At 37.8% G+C, this 18,014-nt stretch overlaps 1 protein-coding gene across 1 annotated transcript in view; it reads right to left on the reverse strand.

Moving 5' to 3' along the window:
• Positions 1 to 759: 759 nt before the first annotated feature.
• Positions 760 to 18,014, reverse strand: part of NAMPT (nicotinamide phosphoribosyltransferase) — a 32,363-nt gene continuing 15,108 nt past the window's right edge. Inside the window, exons 4-11 of the mRNA XM_082481151.1 lie at positions 15,841 to 15,969; positions 15,191 to 15,349; positions 14,705 to 14,841; positions 12,494 to 12,719; positions 11,188 to 11,307; positions 5,741 to 5,881; positions 5,449 to 5,583; positions 760 to 3,699 (exon numbers count right to left, since the gene is read on the reverse strand). Of these exons, the coding sequence (XP_082337277.1) occupies positions 3,586 to 3,699; positions 5,449 to 5,583; positions 5,741 to 5,881; positions 11,188 to 11,307; positions 12,494 to 12,719; positions 14,705 to 14,841; positions 15,191 to 15,349; positions 15,841 to 15,969 (1,161 nt within the window). The 3' untranslated portion in view covers positions 760 to 3,585. The remainder of the gene's footprint in view (positions 3,700 to 5,448; positions 5,584 to 5,740; positions 5,882 to 11,187; positions 11,308 to 12,493; positions 12,720 to 14,704; positions 14,842 to 15,190; positions 15,350 to 15,840; positions 15,970 to 18,014) is intronic.

An 18,014-nucleotide genomic window follows, 5' to 3' on the forward strand; every position in this document is an offset into this window, starting at 1 on the left:
AAGGAGGAGGAAGAGGTCTGCCTAACACTTAGGCTGTACATGTTCTCTGTAAAGATAACATAACAGAGACTTTAAATTCAAGAGCTAAAAGGCCATTCTTGTAGGCTACAGGAGCCCCTTTTTACATTACAGTATGACTTGAAGGGACCAGCGACAAACGATGGGAAATCTTTATACTAGGTGCCTTGTACACCCATTCTAACAGCGTCTGTGCTTATAAGGTACCCTCTGCAATTTTAAGTTATGTAGGACTTAAGAGTGTAACTTCTTCCAATTATGAAAATCCTGTCCAAAGGGACACGAGGCATTCTTTCTGTTGGAGAGCTGACATTATTTTTTTGACAGATACTGAAGTGAACTGAAGGCTGCAACATCTTTGGTTAACTTGCTTTTAAACAAGCATTTTTAGTAGCTTTAGAGGTCAAAATTAAACAATAATCCTTTCTCAAATAAAGATTCATGTTAAATATAAATAGAGGATAGTTCCTTCTATCAAATTCAATTACAAGTGCTTGATTTTTAAGCACAAACATGCAAGATGCTAAAGCACAGATGTGCTCACACCCTAAAAAACACCCTCTTCTCTAGAACTGAGCTGACTGTAAATTCAATCACTTAACCACAAACAGCGTGCAAGCCAGCTGAGCGGCTCTCCTGCCGAGGACTAGTGGCAGCCCAGCTATGCTCCGGTCTGTTTGGCAGCAAAAGCACAGGAATGAAATCTGATGCCCAACATCACAACTTGAAGACACAGTCAAATGGCTATTATTTTCACTGCCAGAACTAAACTTTATTTCCATGTGTATTACATACTGGTATTTGATGCCAAGTACATTAAAATTACTTTAACAGAGGATTTAAGTGAGGAATATTTATTCTTCACTAAACAGGTTAAGAAGGAATGTAAAAACCTATAAGAAAAAACTGTTTAAGCTTTGTTTTAGATTTTGGCAAACCAAACAGTTACATACTCTTCTGTTCTCTCCTCAGATCTTTCGAAGTACCCAAAAAGCATCTTATCATCATCATGCAGCTCAAGAAAAAAAAAAAAAAATAGTCTTATAAAACCCATTTCTTATGCTAAATATGGTTACAAATAATATTAACACAAAACTCCCAATTTCTATTTTTAAATACAAATACTGTATTATATTATGAAATGGGGATAATTAAAATATATTGATGACTACAAATCTAGTAATTTAAAGCAAACTTAAACATGCTGTTTGCTTTCATGTGGAAGAATTAGGATATTGTATGGTTCAAGCACTGCAGTAATTTCTGTCAACTCCTTGATGCCCAGAACGTCAAACCGCCAAACACAAAGAGACATGTATTCAGGTCTGAATAGCACCAGGTGTTTGGTTTTGTTTTTCCCCCTTTTAAAGATATTAACATTTAATAAAATGAGTGACATGACAACCGTCCAAAAGTGACATGCACAAGTAGACAATTTGCTTCAAGTCTCCAACTAATAAGCTAAAAGTTTTAGACAATACTGAACAATTAATTACTAATGTATTTCATGGTACGCAAGAAAACAGTGCTTCCACAGTATATCCTCAGTTCTCAAGTACAAAAATATCAGTTATGGGTAGTCAATAGTTATCAAAATTTTTATTGGTACAGAATGAAAGCAGCATTTACTTTATTTATTTTTTTTTTTTAAACCATACATCATAAAATTCCCTAGTACACATGTGGAGGAGTAAAATAGGCTCTGTACTATTTACCTGCTACTGATCCTAGGTCCAGATTTAAAACCTCTCCTGGCCAAATACAAACAATATCATTAATAGCAAAGGGAAGGCAGTTCCTCAGTGTGAAAGGTCAGCATTTAGAGTCTTACTAAATCACTATTTTTGAAACAATACGTCACTTAGATGTATAATTACATACACTACAAGTGGAAAACAAGTTTTTATTAACAAGAACTATTGAGACTGGGCATAAATGTCTTAACCACAAACTCTGGAAGTATTATGGGTGCTTTGATGTGGCCCTTTTTGGCGAGAGAATAAGAACAATGAAGTATGGCTTTTCAATCTGCCTTTAAAAGCACGTTTTAGAAAATTTTGCAGGCTTAAATTATTTTAAAGGACCCCTAATATTTTTCCATAACATCATTTACTAATTAGAAGCCTCAACTACATCAGTATATTGGCTGACAGCTGATCATCCGCACAACACAGGAGCCTTTTACTTTTGCTGTTTTTTGTTTTTAAGTAAGGGAGGTACTTTTCTAGTGAGAGCCGTCCTACAGTACTATCAAACATTTCAGAGGTTACTACATAGCTTCTCAAATAAAATCCTCAACAGTTTTGTTTTCCAGCAGATATTCAAATCAAGCATATGCAGAGAGCAAATACAATCAAGTGTAGACAGTTTAAAAGTCTCTCTCAAACATACTGTTTTACAGTTCCCCTCTGCAAAATAAAAGCCCCTCCTCACCCCAGTGAGACGGGGCGAGAAGGGGAAACAGGTCTGCCATTCATGTAGGAGTTTGGCTAGCATAAAGTTTTATTAAAGTTGTTAACAAAAATATTTAAACATTTTTACAATTTAACATCCAGTCTGACAAAAGGCAAATCAATGAAAAAAATACAAAAAAGTAAAAAAGTGCACTACCCAGTCCAGTATTTTGCTTTAAAGTCATGTCACTTACAGTATATGAAAAATAAACCCAGAAGTGTAATTACTTTAAAATACACCGCTTCCATATTTCAGTATTTTACACATATATTCTATAGTGGAAGAGGAGATCTCTTAAAAACTTTACTCTTAAAATATTGAGGTGCATATGCCAAGTGGGATAGACTTGGCAAGTTAAGTTGCAGTAGAGAATCCATTCAAATTTGGCATTTTGTTTACATACCTTACTGTGTCAGCAAGGTCTGTAGTACCTAAACCTTCTAGTAAGAACAGTAATTTTCTTTAATGCGGATTTACTAATATAGACAACTACAAGAAACGGTGAGGTCAGCAATTCTATGGGATCTTAAGGAGATACGAGTCCTCATTTAGTCATCAAATGGTACAATGTCACAACAAACTTTAAGGCCATGTTTTATTTGCTGATTAATGGACAAAAGGCAATGGATTCCCCCCCCACCAAATATTTTCTTGAAAGTCTGTGCTCATAAAAATCATGAAAAGTTGGAAAGACTTAATTATTGAAACTTTAAATATATTTTACACAATCTTGTTTGTACAAAAATACAAGTTAAATATAAACATAAAGCAATCATGATAATTTTATGTAAATCCATTTTGTGATATTCTGTTATATATAAAAAAGTTTCTCAGCTCTGTCTCATTTGTGAAAAGATCAATACCAGATTGAATCACTACTGGCAAAGGGCCCTAAAAAGCACACTTCAGCATTAAATATGTTTTACAATGTAAGTACCATTTCCTGATTTCATCTTCTAAAGACTGGCAAAAGATAGGGCAGTATGTCCATAAACCAACAAATAATTTGGCTACAATGTCATAAAACACAAACACACAAATCTGTACAATAAACCCAGTAGCTATGCAGTACGTACTTGTTACACACACACGTACACAGACATGGAATGGAACTTAGTGAGACGCCACTTCTAGTTCACTGTTCTTCAGCCTGGCATTTTGTCTTACTTCATCAAATGAATATGACTTCGTTACCTTTCCATTCTTAAATACTGTATGAAGGAGATCCTGCAAGAAACACCACCGTGTGAGTGATTTGGCGAATGAACAAACAACACAGGTGACGCAGACTCACAAGCGAGCGCCCCAATCAAGCCTGGCAAGACCAGAGCTTTAGACTGTCAAGATACCAAATCTTTACAGAGCTGCTTCTGACACCTTCATTAACGGTTAGACAGAAGAAAGGATTTAGGCCATCCTGGCCACAGACAGAAGCTTTATGCTGAGTAGTCCCTAAAGCGAGTTGTCCACATCTGGCCAAAGCCAAAACCCCACACCTGCTAAATACACCCTGCTAGAGCAGCCAGTAAGAAAGGAGATGCTCAACCAATTAAATGCAGTTCAATTACAGAGGTTTAAATGAAGTCTTTATTTCTTCTAGAGCAACTATGAAAAAAATTTTAAAAAAAATTCTCTTTGCAGTCCCCTTTGCATGTATATTTTGTAAAACAGCATATCAAGAAGTGCTTGCGAACAGCACACAGAGCAGTAAGCACAGCTTTGCAGAGAAAGGTCAGCACAAAAGCAACGATGAGCAGTTGCTATACTTGATGAGCTACTGCAAGGACCTGTGGTTTTAGGGGAGTGGGGCCACAAAAGAGAACATTTCCCTGTCCTTTCCCAGGGAGCCCCAGAACCTGTACCACACAGATAACCCTCTCTAATATTCCAGGACAGAAAATTTCTTAATAAACTATTTCACCTGTCAAAAGTGAAAGAGCTATATATTGCCTAATTTCAGAGACAAAGTCTTGTGATTTGTTTTGAAGAGATTTCTCACCATTCGCTCCCTCTCTGTCTACGTATACATTAATGTTCATCACAAACATACATACATGCATAGGTGTATATATAACTTGGAAAGTCGAGGGGTTTTTTTAGATCTTTGCATTTAGAACACATTATTTACAATGTATATGACTGGTTTCTGTCTTGAAATTTCTCAGAGAGATCTCAGTTTTATGCTTACTGTTGTGTCAAACAGTATGCCTAGCGGTACCCCTCTGGCTAGTAGCACAGATATGTGCTGCTGTATACCAGAAAACTAAAGAAACTTCCAGCTCCTGAAGGCTGAAGAGCAATTCAATAACTTATTTTCAATCCTCTTAATTCAGGAAGAGACTCAACATGAAGTTAAAAGTTTCACTGCTTGCACACAGAAGACGTAAGATATATCAAACTGAAAGCCTGAGACTGGCATAAAGTTTGTGCTTATTTTAGTGAAAACCCGTTCAATTTTGCAATGGTAAAGAATTAACAGGGAAACTGAATTCCTGGTTTAAATTTACATCTTTGAAAACTGGGCAACTCCTCCACGCATGGAGCATTAACACCTGAAGGAGCAATTTAAAAACCTCAATGGGGAAGCAGAAATAAATTTTAGTTGCACCTACCCCCCTCCCACCTCCAACCCAGGTCACTACTCAAATTGTGCAATAAAGCCCATACAAGACTACTTGGCTAGCATATAGTCTGCAACATTGCTGCTTTTCCCCAAAACTAATGTCTCAATGTTCTATTGTTTCTGAAGACAAACAAAAGAGAAGGATCTCTGATTGTAAAGCCTGAACAACTCTACTGGTATTCTACCAATCTGCTGTTACTGAATTTGGCACTGGGGGCACTTCCGAGGTAATAAGATGGGAGTTGAACAAAAAGAAGACAATAAAAAATAAATTCTGAAATTAAGTTATAACCTGCTTTTTCTCAGTCTATTTTTGCATGAAGAATGATGTAATAAATTTTGAAAATTCATACCTGTCCATACTCTTCAAGATCTCCCTTGCCTTCTTCAAGCGTCACATAGTCTCCAGCAGGTGTCCTATGCAATGACAGTCTGCCTTTCTTTGACCTTTTGTTCGGATCAGCAACCGGATCCTTGAAGACATTTACCTAAAATGAAAAAAGTATTTTTTTTTTTTTTTTTTTTGAAGAAAAAGGATTTGTGAGGCTTGTCAATGGTGCTAATGCAACAGGAAATGTCAAACAGGTTTTCAAGCAGGGAGGCCCCTGTTGAAAACATATCGGTAGAAGTAGTACGAAGACATACCCCGAGACCGTTGGTCACCACGTAACTACATTTGAATGAACAGTTTAAGAGATCTCTGGTTAGTTTCTGCAACAAAGCTCCACCAGATCCAAAGGCAATATTCTCAATACTCCATTTATTCTTCTTCATTCCCTCCACAATCTAATAAAGAAAAAATAAACATGATGGAGCATACTTTTAGGCCATGCCATTTTCCCATAAAAATATTATACTACTTAAACAAGATGCTTTTACAGACAATTAAACCAACTAACATTCAGTTTCCAGGAGATATATGTAACAATTTTGTCAATACTTGGCACACTGTTTGCATTTTTATTTGTGAATCCACCATGGACTAATTATAGAAAGTTTTTGCTGTAGAACTATTATCATGCCAGCACGTATACTTCCCAAACTAGGGTAGCACAGTAATACAATGCCCAATCAGAGCTCTAAAGAAAATAAGAGACTTCATGGGAGTATTTCAGAGCCTTTTGATTTCTCAGAATTATGGGAAGACCTCAAAGCATAGCATGTACCCTGAAACAAAGCAGTCGTCTTGCTCATCAACTCCAGAAAGTTATTACCTGCTTTGACCAATGACTTCAACGGAGTAGTTCTCCTGAAAATCACATTGACTAGAATCACATTAGCAACTTCGAAGATGGGAAATGGAAATACATAAAGCTGCTCATATTTTGCTTTGATACCTTCTCAGGCGGGTACAGATCAATGTGAACTGCACTGCCAAAACAGTCAAGTTAAAATTTGCTATATATCATTTCCCTGCACCCTCATTCTATCCAGACAAACATGACATCCTCTAGCCCGGAGTAATGGGTGCTGGTTTAGTCATGCTCATAAATGGCCAAGATTTGTTTCCCTGACCTGTTACCCTTATTACAGCCTGAAAAGATGGTTACAGCCCTAATAAAAGTGTTTGAACTCCTATCTCCTAACCATTTTAGTAACAAAAGCGGGTGAGAAAACTTCATAGTGAGTGAAATAGCAAAATCCCATCCATACAGAAAAAAGGAAGGTGACAAGCAGAAGGACATAATCCACGGGTAACAGTGCAGAGTTTCAAAAATCAACATCGTCAGAAATTTGTTAGTCTTTTGTGCAGTCTCAGCCTCCTGCATCAAAAAGAAATGCCAGCCTAACATCGAACAGGACTGTTTCAGGAGCTACTGATGTCAAGCCACTTTTTTTAAGAGACAGCTAAGGCAAAATTTAAGTTTTATAAGAAAAAAAAAAAAAAGAAAAAGAGATGATTCCAACTTCAGACAGTGGCAAATGGGCAGCTAACATACAAAAGTGCATACTAGTATTTTGTTTATCCACGTAGTCACATGCAGACTGTCTCTTCACAAATACTCTCAAAGTCTGAATGCCTGACAGAGGCCAACCAACAGGAGAGGTGGACTGCAGAGCCATAACCTTTTGAAGGTATGCTCTGAACACATTCCAGCTACATTGTTAGCAGAGATTTCCCTAGCAGAGATCTCATTAATGAGTCTCCATCATTCTAACGGTACCAGATTACTCAGCTTCATCTAAGAAGTCAAGCAAAACAAATCTCAGGTGCTACCACCATGACTTTCACTTAAGGGCACCCTTGAGAAGCTTTGTATCCTGAACAAATACCCCCTCCATATATACAATCCTGTGGATTTTAGCAGTAGTCATCATACCCTTTCCGACAGTGACCATGCACAAAAGGATTCTCTATTTTCAGGTAATTAGGTTCTCCTGGAAACTGTTAAAAGGAGTACCCAGGCAGAATAAAGGATTGAAATGAATGAAGTTCTCCCTTAAGCATCTCAGAAGTAACTAAAAATGACAAAGAAAGGGTAAGAAAAGGGATTTTTTCATACCTGCTCCTTAAGCATAAGGCCCAACAGTACTGTAAGAAATCAGCCTTGACTGGGCCTGGATACGGACTCTGCTTATCTACAGTGTCTTTTGACAAGGCAAATGTAGGTAAACTCCACCTGGACTCTGATCAAGTTCTGTCCAGACATTGACCAAGCCTGCAGCCATGTGAACTGTTGATCAAGCCTGAGCCAGCATATTCTACTCCCTTCCTTACCGAGTTTTATAGATCACATCTGACATTGAACTCGCTTGAACATACCTGCAAGATGTAGCACAAGCTACCTGGTATAAACAACATCCTACAAAGGCACGTGATGCTTAGACTTCATGTTCACTGACACCTGTAGGTTAACAGATGCTAGTACAAGTAGAGCATAGCTGGGCCACGGCCGCTCAACCTTCCTGCCTGGGTGAGAAAGGTGAACCCCCTTTCAGTTCATGTTCCTGCTCTCATCTACAGAGGGTTTTGTTCATCTTGGGCCACAGGCACAACTCCCCACTTCCCCTGAGTGAAGAACTGGCTTCCCACTTTCCACACTCTCTCAAGGGATTTCCTTACTCAGACTGATCTTTGGCTGGTGAGGGGTGGAAGGGAAATAGAGACCAAGTTGAGAGACAGCTCTGACTCTACCAGTGACTCACAGCAGCGGCCCAGATAACAGCTTCCTTAGGTATGGGGAAGAGATAGCAAACAGCAGCAGTAGTAGGGAAGAAAAGGGGGAGATCTGAAACAACTGAGGCCTCCCCCAAAGGAAAACAATACAGAAGAATTTCTTGTCTCACACTTTCAAACCGATAAAGGGAGAACAGTTCAGGTGTCAAGGTTTTGACCAGCTTCCTCTAACCATTATGAGCATGATTAATCTATCAACTGTGACTCCAGATTAGAGGACTTCCTTTGTATAAAAATTTAAAGACATCTGGAAATTGAATGTTCAAAGAAAATCCTTTGAAAGTGTAGTATATTGTGGAGTTAGCAGATTGGAATGATTTTTAAAAGTGAAAATGCTAGAAGAAAGTCAGAAAAGGTTCCTTACCTGTTCTACCAGCATCCCCTATTAAAACAAAGAATTTTAAAATCCAGTTTATACTCTGAGTTGTTTTCTATATTGTTGTTTCAGCTAGTTTGGATAGTTAAATGAGACTGGTCAGTCACTACTCATTCTAGATTTTCCTATTGTACCCATTACCTTTTATCTGATCCATAACAATAAATTACACCTAGAATCTAAGGCTGATATGGAATACTTAGAATAATCACTTGCATAGGCTCTAAGAAGGGGGGGGTGAAAGATGGCCACAACAATACATTCATACTTGTTCATGTAAACTCCTTTTTGAAAAGGTTGGGTTGGTTTGGGGTTGTGGGATTTTTTTTTTTTTTTTTTTTTTTTTTTTTTTTTTTTTTTTAAAAACAGCAAGCTATTGCCCAGTCTTCCAAAAGTCAGCATGGAAACCTTGGTTTTGCCAAAATAAGAGGATAAAGAAGTCCATGAAATTTAAACATGAGTAAGACTGGGCTGCAAGTTCATGTGGTTTTTTTCCTCCACGATAACTTGCTGTTGTCAAATGAGAAGTGTCTCTTTCCTCCCTTCCTTCTTCTTCCAGCTCAAAAAAAGTTTATTTTCTCTCCTGTATTGTGCTGGTGAGTACTGGCCCCTTTTTTGGGCCAATTTAATTCACTAAACCAAAAAATTGGTCACTTTTGGCTGAGTTAGTTTGCTGTGCTACATGTGTGGGCTAAATTAGTTCATTGAACTAATTGGCAAGTTCATTGACCCAAGCTGACAAGAGGTGCACAGCAAGATTAGAGTCCGGAAGAGATATGGTGGCCACCAGGCAGCAGTAAGTTATGTTTGCTCTGTAAGTTTTGTGGAACGGGATCTTCAACTCCCTTCTACTACATAGAAATAGACTTTTCCTCACAATCACTTACAGTTTGATGAGCTAAATATGTGAACAGGCAGATCATCTGAACAAAGAATTGCTCTTTCTGCCTCTTACCTTCTCCCATTAGCTGCTGGAATTATTTTCCTGCTCTGCTTAGAACTTGGAGAGCAATGCATTTTTTTTCCTCTAATGTAAATATTTTAAATACTAGCTTTAATATTTTAATTACAATTGATGCTATATGTGCATCCTTGAATTTTATCCACTACCACTTACAGAAAGCAACCTTTGAGTTCCTTACAAGTAAGAATAGTCCAGTTTCTTTCCTGTCATGACTCATGAAAATATCAACCACAACATACTTTGCCTAACACAAGCATCAGTCCTGTTAAATGGTTATTCAGAACAAGCAGAAGTTTATTTAAATAAAAAAGTCTCTTCCCCTCGTATCTAACGATAAGGTTTTCTTTCCAGCTATTAACCTCTCATGTTTGTGCCCTGTTAAGTGCATTAACACAGTTGCATATTTCCAAAAAGCCACACGAGACACAAAAATAAAAATTTGCTTTAAAGGCTATTGGAGGAGGAGCAAAACTGCAGTGCATGACTGCACTACAGTTGGCATAGGTAACAATCTCAATATTAACTGCTCTCTAATGATCTGAGCAACAAATTTGAGTTCTATTGTTGAGGTTCACATTGTGTGCCCATGTTATATACTCAGACAGTTTCAGAATAGATAAAAACAAAGCATGATGTTTCTCTTACTCCTAATTTTGAGGAACAGCAAAAGTGGACTTCGATTAAGAAGAATCTAAGGATGTCTCAATCTAGAAAGCCAAGACAAGCGTCAATAAAATCAAGTAAAATTAATCTTAAATTTATTCAACTTATTTCTGGTTTTGAACTCTTGATACATCTGATGATGAATGATCCAGGACAAACCTGATAAAGTCAAGTTTTCCTCCTTTTACAAGCACCTTGGCATCTGTAGTTACTGAAGTCTGTACCTTTGCAACCACATTATATTACCTAGTATCTCTATGTAGTCAGTAGTGATGAATTTATAACTAGTTTCAAGCATGCAGCATCTACTAAATAACCAATTTTTGTCTTGATTAAATTGTATTTTTAACTCAGACTACGGACTGATCTGTTAAACATATTTTCTGGGCTTTCAACAATCCTTATTCCACCAGTTGCCAAATCAATGAACTCACTTCCCTTACTCTTGTTTTTAAAAAGTCTCCTTCAAAACTATACCTTCAATATTTGAGTGCAAGCACATTTCAGATGGTACATAACTAATGAGCCAAACCAGTTAATTACTACTATTGCTATAGCACAGCAATCATGCAGCGTGCCTTATATATCAATGAAAGGACCAAACACTGCCAGTTTTGATCCGAATGAGACTTGACAAGCAGGATGAAAGCAAACAAGAGGAGAGACAGTGGGAGGAGAAGGGTTACAACCGGAGGATTAGGCAATGCCTTTTTTTTTTTTTATGCACCTTAATAATTCCCTGTGGAGTTTTAATGAATTTGTTTTACACATCAGGATATCACTGCCAGCGTCTGCAATGAAGGGCAGGGTGGGGTCAGCTGAGAAGCTGCAACATCTGACTAGTCCTAACAGAGTCCAGATTAAATATCAACGTCGGTGGTGTCACCCGACACCCAAACAGGATCTCATACCTCTTGCAACGTGTTGATATCCACACCATCTCCTTGAATAACTCTGAGATACGGTGGCAGCAGCTTGTAGCCTTTTGAATTCTCTGTAATGGGAAACTTCTTCCCTAAAATCTCTAAGACCTATTGAAAAGAGGAGGGAGACAGTCCAAAATGAATGTAAAAACCTACCAATAAAGAAACCTTTCCAATAAAGAAACACAATTTCCACATTTGAGTCATGGTCTGAAAAAAATAGTTCCATAAATATACCCACATGTCCTTCTCTAAATCTACCCACATAGGCCCACAAAAGGCACACCAGCCACTGTGGCGGAACCCATTAGACTAAAGCAGTCCTACACTGTATGGCCTTTATGAACTTGTACCTGACAGCTTTCTCTTTGGTTGCTGTGAGGTTTTGCTATTAAATGTGTCAACTGAAGATTCTGCTTTTCTTTTGACCCCCCCCCCCCTTAACAGGGTGGATGAGGCTTTCAGTTTTCTGCAATTTGGTTAGCCACCAATAATTAAAATGAAACACCTCAGTTAGGAGGTTTTCCAATCACCTCTGATAAAGATTATTCAAAGTTCTTATTTGTGATAGGTCACTTGTCCCAAAGGGAAAAAAAAAGAAAAAAAAAGAAGCATTAAAGCTGTATGGATCTAATCTGATCGAGTACGAACATAACTAAAATCTCCCCTACCTTCTTGTTAAAACAGTACTGACAGCTGCTCAAATTCAGAGGTATCAACAGATTTTATTGTAGAACTGCAACAACCATTACAGTCTCTAAAGAGCTACAAGGCAAGCAGCACTTTTCAACTTGGGGGTTGTGTGCCACTGACTTAAATGCATGTCTTACAAAAGGGAGAAGAGTGCTAAACTTGTATTTGTAGCATAAACCAGTGAATTACTTTAATACAGGACATCAAGATACCTAAACTTGGTGGTAAGAAGTCTTATCGGCCTGGCATTTATTAATGTTCAAGTTGTTTCCCATTTTATTGTTATTAAGTAATATAAGACTTCTCTTTATAGAATCATTTCAGTATCATTAGACCAGCAAAACTGGTAGCTTCAAGAATTGTATTCCAGAATGGGTTTGATAAAAAAAGATTAAACTGTTCAGACTGGAAAAGAGTTCCCATATCTATACTGAAAGGCAGTAAATGTTTACATTTTTCATGGGTCCGAATCATCCAGCATCAACTACATACTATGCATATGAAGTCAGAGCATTACATTTCCTGTCTGTTAGCTAGTCATTACAAAACAAACAATTGCCCTTCCCAATCTTGTATATAAATGACTTCAAGAAAGGATTACCTTTAAAACAGTGTCAAGGGGATTCCCAGAATCTGGTCTAATAATAAGTGGTGCCTCTGGACTTCGGGCTTCAATTATATGCCTTAAGTCATCACCCCATATTTTTTCACAAGCATTGTAAATGTCGTAGCTGTCGCTAACCACAGATACAGGCACTGAAGAAAACTGTGTCACTATGTGTTCAAAAGCATCTTTTTCATGATCTTTCCCCCAAGCTGTTATGGTACTGTAAAGTCAATTGAAAAATCCACATTAGAGCAGCGATTATATGTTAAGTCACACATTCTGTATTTCCTACCAGTAACAGTTCAAGGTAATAACAGGTAATATGATTGCAAGACAGCATAAACTACGTGCTTGTCAGCTCCGTGTTGCATGGATAGTAAATATACTATACACTAAATAAACAGCACCCTGGATTCATCTTTGGCAACTCAGACAAACCCTTGACACATGAAACTTCTTTCACATGTAAAAGTGATTTTATTTAACATTTGCGAGATAGTTTCCCTTTTAAATCTGAAATTCAAACAGTTAGGGAACTACAGATGCAAGAACAGAACATCTGCTCTGGCAACTTCAGACTACAAGATGGGAAGTAGAGAACTAGCAGCATATGCTAGAAAAATCTTAGAAGAAAACACAATTTATTTTCTTTTTTTAATAGTGATTTAAAATCATTATGCTCACTCATACATTCTTCTAGAGGAACCTCAGGGCATTACCCTTGGTACAAGGGTACAGGCAAGCAAACCAGAGCTGCTGAGAGGGGTCATAAGTTATTGAATGCCAGTTGATCTGCAGCGGCTGTCAGTGTGTGGCTGTCACAGATCAGCTGACATAACTGACTTCAGTAACTCGTGTGTGTGAACACCTAAAAATGCCCACATGCAAAGCACTGGTGTGCAGCAAGAGCCAGTGGGCGTTGAATTTTTACTGTAAAATGCTGGCATTAACTTCTGTGCGGACAAGCCCCAGATCACACTAGTGAAGAGATAAAACAAAATTTGTTTCAAAGAGTTTGGGGCAGTGCGACGCTGGTGGCACACCAGAGGCAAGCACCACACTCACAACACAGCCTCACATCGGAGGTTGTGGAACAGTACAACAATTCTGGAAAAATATAGGTCTCTTGCATGAGACCTTTTTTATGTATTAACTTGGAAAGGGTGAATGCAGTCTGCATTTGGCAATGCCAGCTTTAACTAGAGCAGTTTAAGCTGTCTGCATATGCTGGGCAAAAGACGCTTGTTCTTTGACTCCATGTGTTTACCTTCACTACAAAGAATTTTATAGTTGCTTGGTCCACCATTTTGGTATTTAACTGGAATATTAAGCTAAGAGAAGACACTTCAAAAAAAAAAAGTCACTTCTACTAATCAAGCAGGTCAGAGCTACAGAGCTACAGCAATGGTCCAAAAAGTTGTATGTTCAAAGATGATCACTACCCTATTAGGACTATTCATGTAAGCCTTTCCATTGTCCACCTTGCAAGTCTAAGTGAAAATATTCACTACTCAAAAGCACTAGGGTTTGTAGTCTATAAGAAAAAAGCAACTGTCCCTTCCCTTACATTCTGCTTATTTCAGAATGCAGACATGCAAGTGAAATCCAAGGATTTGCATTCACTCCTGATCTCGTACAGGATTCTGTTATAAAAAGCAAGAGGTCTTCAACTCAAATTCCAGTTTGAGACCAGTTCCTTACTCTCAAAAACTCATTCACATTTCTTAGCGAGGGACCATTGGCTGAATTAGTTGTGCTAATGGGAAGCTTTAGAGCAACTGCCTCTTCTGGACAGAGAACATGATCTGGGAGTGTCCAGAATTGCAACTGACATGGTTTTTCATTTTATGTTTAAAACAAAAATTAAAAGTTCATAACATGAATCCTCAATATCTACTTTTACCTGCAAGCCTTCAAGTCCATTCTAAAAAGAATCATCCAAATTTATTTAGACACCAGTAAGGTTGTAGTTAAAAAAGATTTAAAACACACTTCTAGTTAAGAACAACAATACCACTGTTGAGTCCCTCGAACGTACAGAGTCATCAGTATTGAACTTCAGCCTCAACAGCTGGATCTGTCATGGCTAATAATCTGTGATTTAAGTGAAACAGCTTAATATTTCTGGATACAGAGACGGATAAGAAAAAGTTACGTTTTGTTAAGCTATTTTTAAAAAAAGGTTTTCATAGCCTGATATCTTACCTGTGTTCAGCAGCTGGAACAGAATATCCTGGAACCGGATCTTTTGTACCATAGTACTTTTTAATTAATGCAATTCCTGCTACAGTGTCTGTTCCTTTGAAGTTCACCAAGTGAGCTGAAGCTCCTATTCCTGCAGTCTGAAAAAGATGCAACTTTCAGGTGCCATGCCAAATACAGAAGCCTAAATCCTGCCACTGCCTAGCACTAGTTTGTAACAGCAAAACTCCAACTCTGTTCCCGTTTCACCAATAACTTCTTCATGCATTTACACAGGAAAGACAGCTTCCATATAGAAAAAGGCTCTCCCACTCTCGAGCTCACAGTTCAGGTGGGTACCCACCCCCCTCCACACCAGTCCAAACACAGTGCTCTATGCAGCCACAATTTCACTGCTGAACAGGGACACAATCATTAACAGATACACGCTACAATCCTTTACAGTTAAGAGCAATCAGACTCGTCAAATTATTAGACAAATAGTATTACCTCTTGTGAAGAAACTCCTCTGTAGCCAAAGTCATGCAGTTTGTACTCCAGTCCTTCTAAGCTGCCAGAAGTCTCTAGCAAATATTTGGCCAAAATCTTTTTCTGCTCTCTAGAGTTTGTAGCCACTGTGATCGGGTACCATGACTGCACAAGAATAGTCTAAAACAAAACCCATCACATTATTCATTGAATGTTTGCTTAGGACTTAAAAATCCCCACTTGGCATTTAATCAGGCACAAAAAAGTCTATTTATTTTCATCGCTCATTCAGAAAGTACTGATGCCTCCAACAGTTTGCTTTAGGGCTAAAGTAATTAGCCTTTATAATGCCTTTATAGGGGAGGCCAGGTATTGACCAGCTCAGGAGTTACCACTTTCAAGCTACAGACACACAAATTCCCCCCATCCTCCTTTCCTTGTGTATAAAAGTACTGTTGTGTATTTCCTGTAAAATTATTACAAACTCTTGCCAGGTAGGGGGAAAAGGTCTGCGTAAAAGCACTAAAAAAAAAAAAAAAAAATCCAGGTTTACTTAAAGCAGAAAATTAAAGCTGCCAGAGGTTCCCCTTACAGCAAATAAGGGATTCAGCCTTTAATTTAAGTGCATTAATATTTACTTAGAATAAACATGTTAACCTTCCAAAACTGACCTCAATCCAATTTGTGAGCCAGTAGCACTCTGGATCTGTGTTTTCTACCGTGAAAAGAACATTTCCTCTGGGAATTACAGAGCCCTCAGGAACAGCCTTTATTTCTATAGGAAGATGGCCGTCGTATTTCTGTGTAAGAAACAGCAATATTGTTAGACAACAGGAAAGACAGGACCTTTCTTTTATTTGATTGCAATGGATAGAAGTCAGGCTATGAGTTTATTGATAAAGCTTTCTTCTTTTTCACTTCTTTCAACCCTAGAAATAATTGGTTTGTTTGCACACCAACCAGCCTAAATAAATAAGAAAATCCACATTTGTCAAAAAAGGGGAAAAATCCTGTAACTTAAAACATAGTCTCTTTATCAAACTGATAGATGATGGCTATCAGTTATATTCCTTGTGCAAATTGAGTCAGGAAGGCTTAAATATGCTATAAAAATATTTAAGTTCTACCCACAGAACAAGAAATATTTTCTTCAGTGCTTTCACATGAAGTAAGCTAAAAAAGTTTAGCTATTATCTAGGCCTTCAAAAAAATCTCTGGTTTTCCTTAGTATAGATGTGTGCTTTGTTAATTTATTAGAGCAGGATCCATTTAATAGCTATTTTAAAGAATATTTTATCATTGTAATTATTCACTAAACATAAAATCTAATCTTGACGTGTCATTCTTTTGCCAAATTCAGTCTTTCATCCCTGAAGGACTAAACATTGTGTGAAATATGCCTTTTGAAAAAGAGTAAGTTGTAAACAGGAACTCTAACAGAGTAATTATAACTTTCTAAAAGAGCTTTGCAAGCTAAACTGATAATACTTAAAGTGTTTTGTATATTAATATTTTTTTGACAGAAAGCTTCTCATTAGGTATTCTTTAAAGGCAACAAAAATTGCATCAATTCAGAGAAATTACACAGATTCAAAAGTAGCATCAAAACATATTCTCCAGTGCCCCAAACACATTAAAAAGTCTCTTCTACACTACAGCTTAAAAGTTTCTTCCAAAGTGTAATACGCTGAAACAAATTACATTTATATACCACACCAGGTTTAGTTGTCAGACTTGGAGATGTCTGTTCTGGATTATAAAAAGGACAACGAAGCCTTCAAAAAGGCTCAAAATAATTTATCACTGATTCAACGAAGACAAAAGTATACTTCAGTGAAAAAACAAAACAGATTTCAAAGTTGCTATACGTGGTGATTTTGCCCACGGAAAAAGCAATATGGCCACTGCATAGCACTACATTACAGCCCTTTTCAAAAATCTGAGGGTACAGTCAACTTGTACAATTACATCTGTCACTCATCATCAACTCCTGCCCACTTCCAGCCTGTACACCAGCCCCTTGCTCTCCAGGCAGCCCATTCCTCTCTTCCAAACCTTCACCCTATCAGCATTTACTCTTTGTACAAATTCGTGTGGGTACGTTACAAATTTGTTTTGGCACCTCACTCACACAGCCATTGCTCCCTCCACTTTACCTAACACCGCCCATTGGGTAACAGCGCCGGAGAGCAAACAGTGGCACGTATGTGAACATACACAGGAATTCAGTGAGCAGAAGCAGGTCCCCATGTGCATGGAAGGGCCTACAAAGGCCCAAAGGGTACATACACTTCCAGTCTGAGAGCCATCACATCTAAGATCAAGAAGTGAAAACCATTTGTTTATATACATATGCACAATTTTAACAGGAAAATCTGACAAAGGAATGAACAATGTAGACCGGGGGTATTCAGGAAGGCTTCTTTTGACTAAACCAAAAAGATGCATTGAAACAGAATTAGTTAAACCAAATTAAAACCTGGTGTGGACAGACGTGCATCATTAGAAGTGTATTAATTCAGTTTAGCCAAAGAGGGATCAAGATTAATTTAAATGCAAATGAGAGCAGTTCACAATGTATAATGTATCTTAAACACAAATACGGATTGAATTCACATTGTTTCAAATGGATGCAAGTTCTCTACACACCTCTCCATAACTCCCTCTTAGAAAGCAGTGGTTTTATTTACCTTGCTGCCATTTGCAACATTTACTTGAAATTCACTTTTCTCTTGCACACCTTATGGTCCACCCTGATTGCGAGATGACATCCAGATATATTCACAGACAGATGCCACCATTAAAGACATACTGTCGGGGTATTCAGGGACAAAAATGCAAAGAA

This window comes from Vanellus vanellus, assembly GCF_965231255.1.
Source record: "Vanellus vanellus genome assembly, chromosome: 1".
Taxonomy (NCBI): Eukaryota; Metazoa; Chordata; class Aves; order Charadriiformes; family Charadriidae; genus Vanellus; species Vanellus vanellus.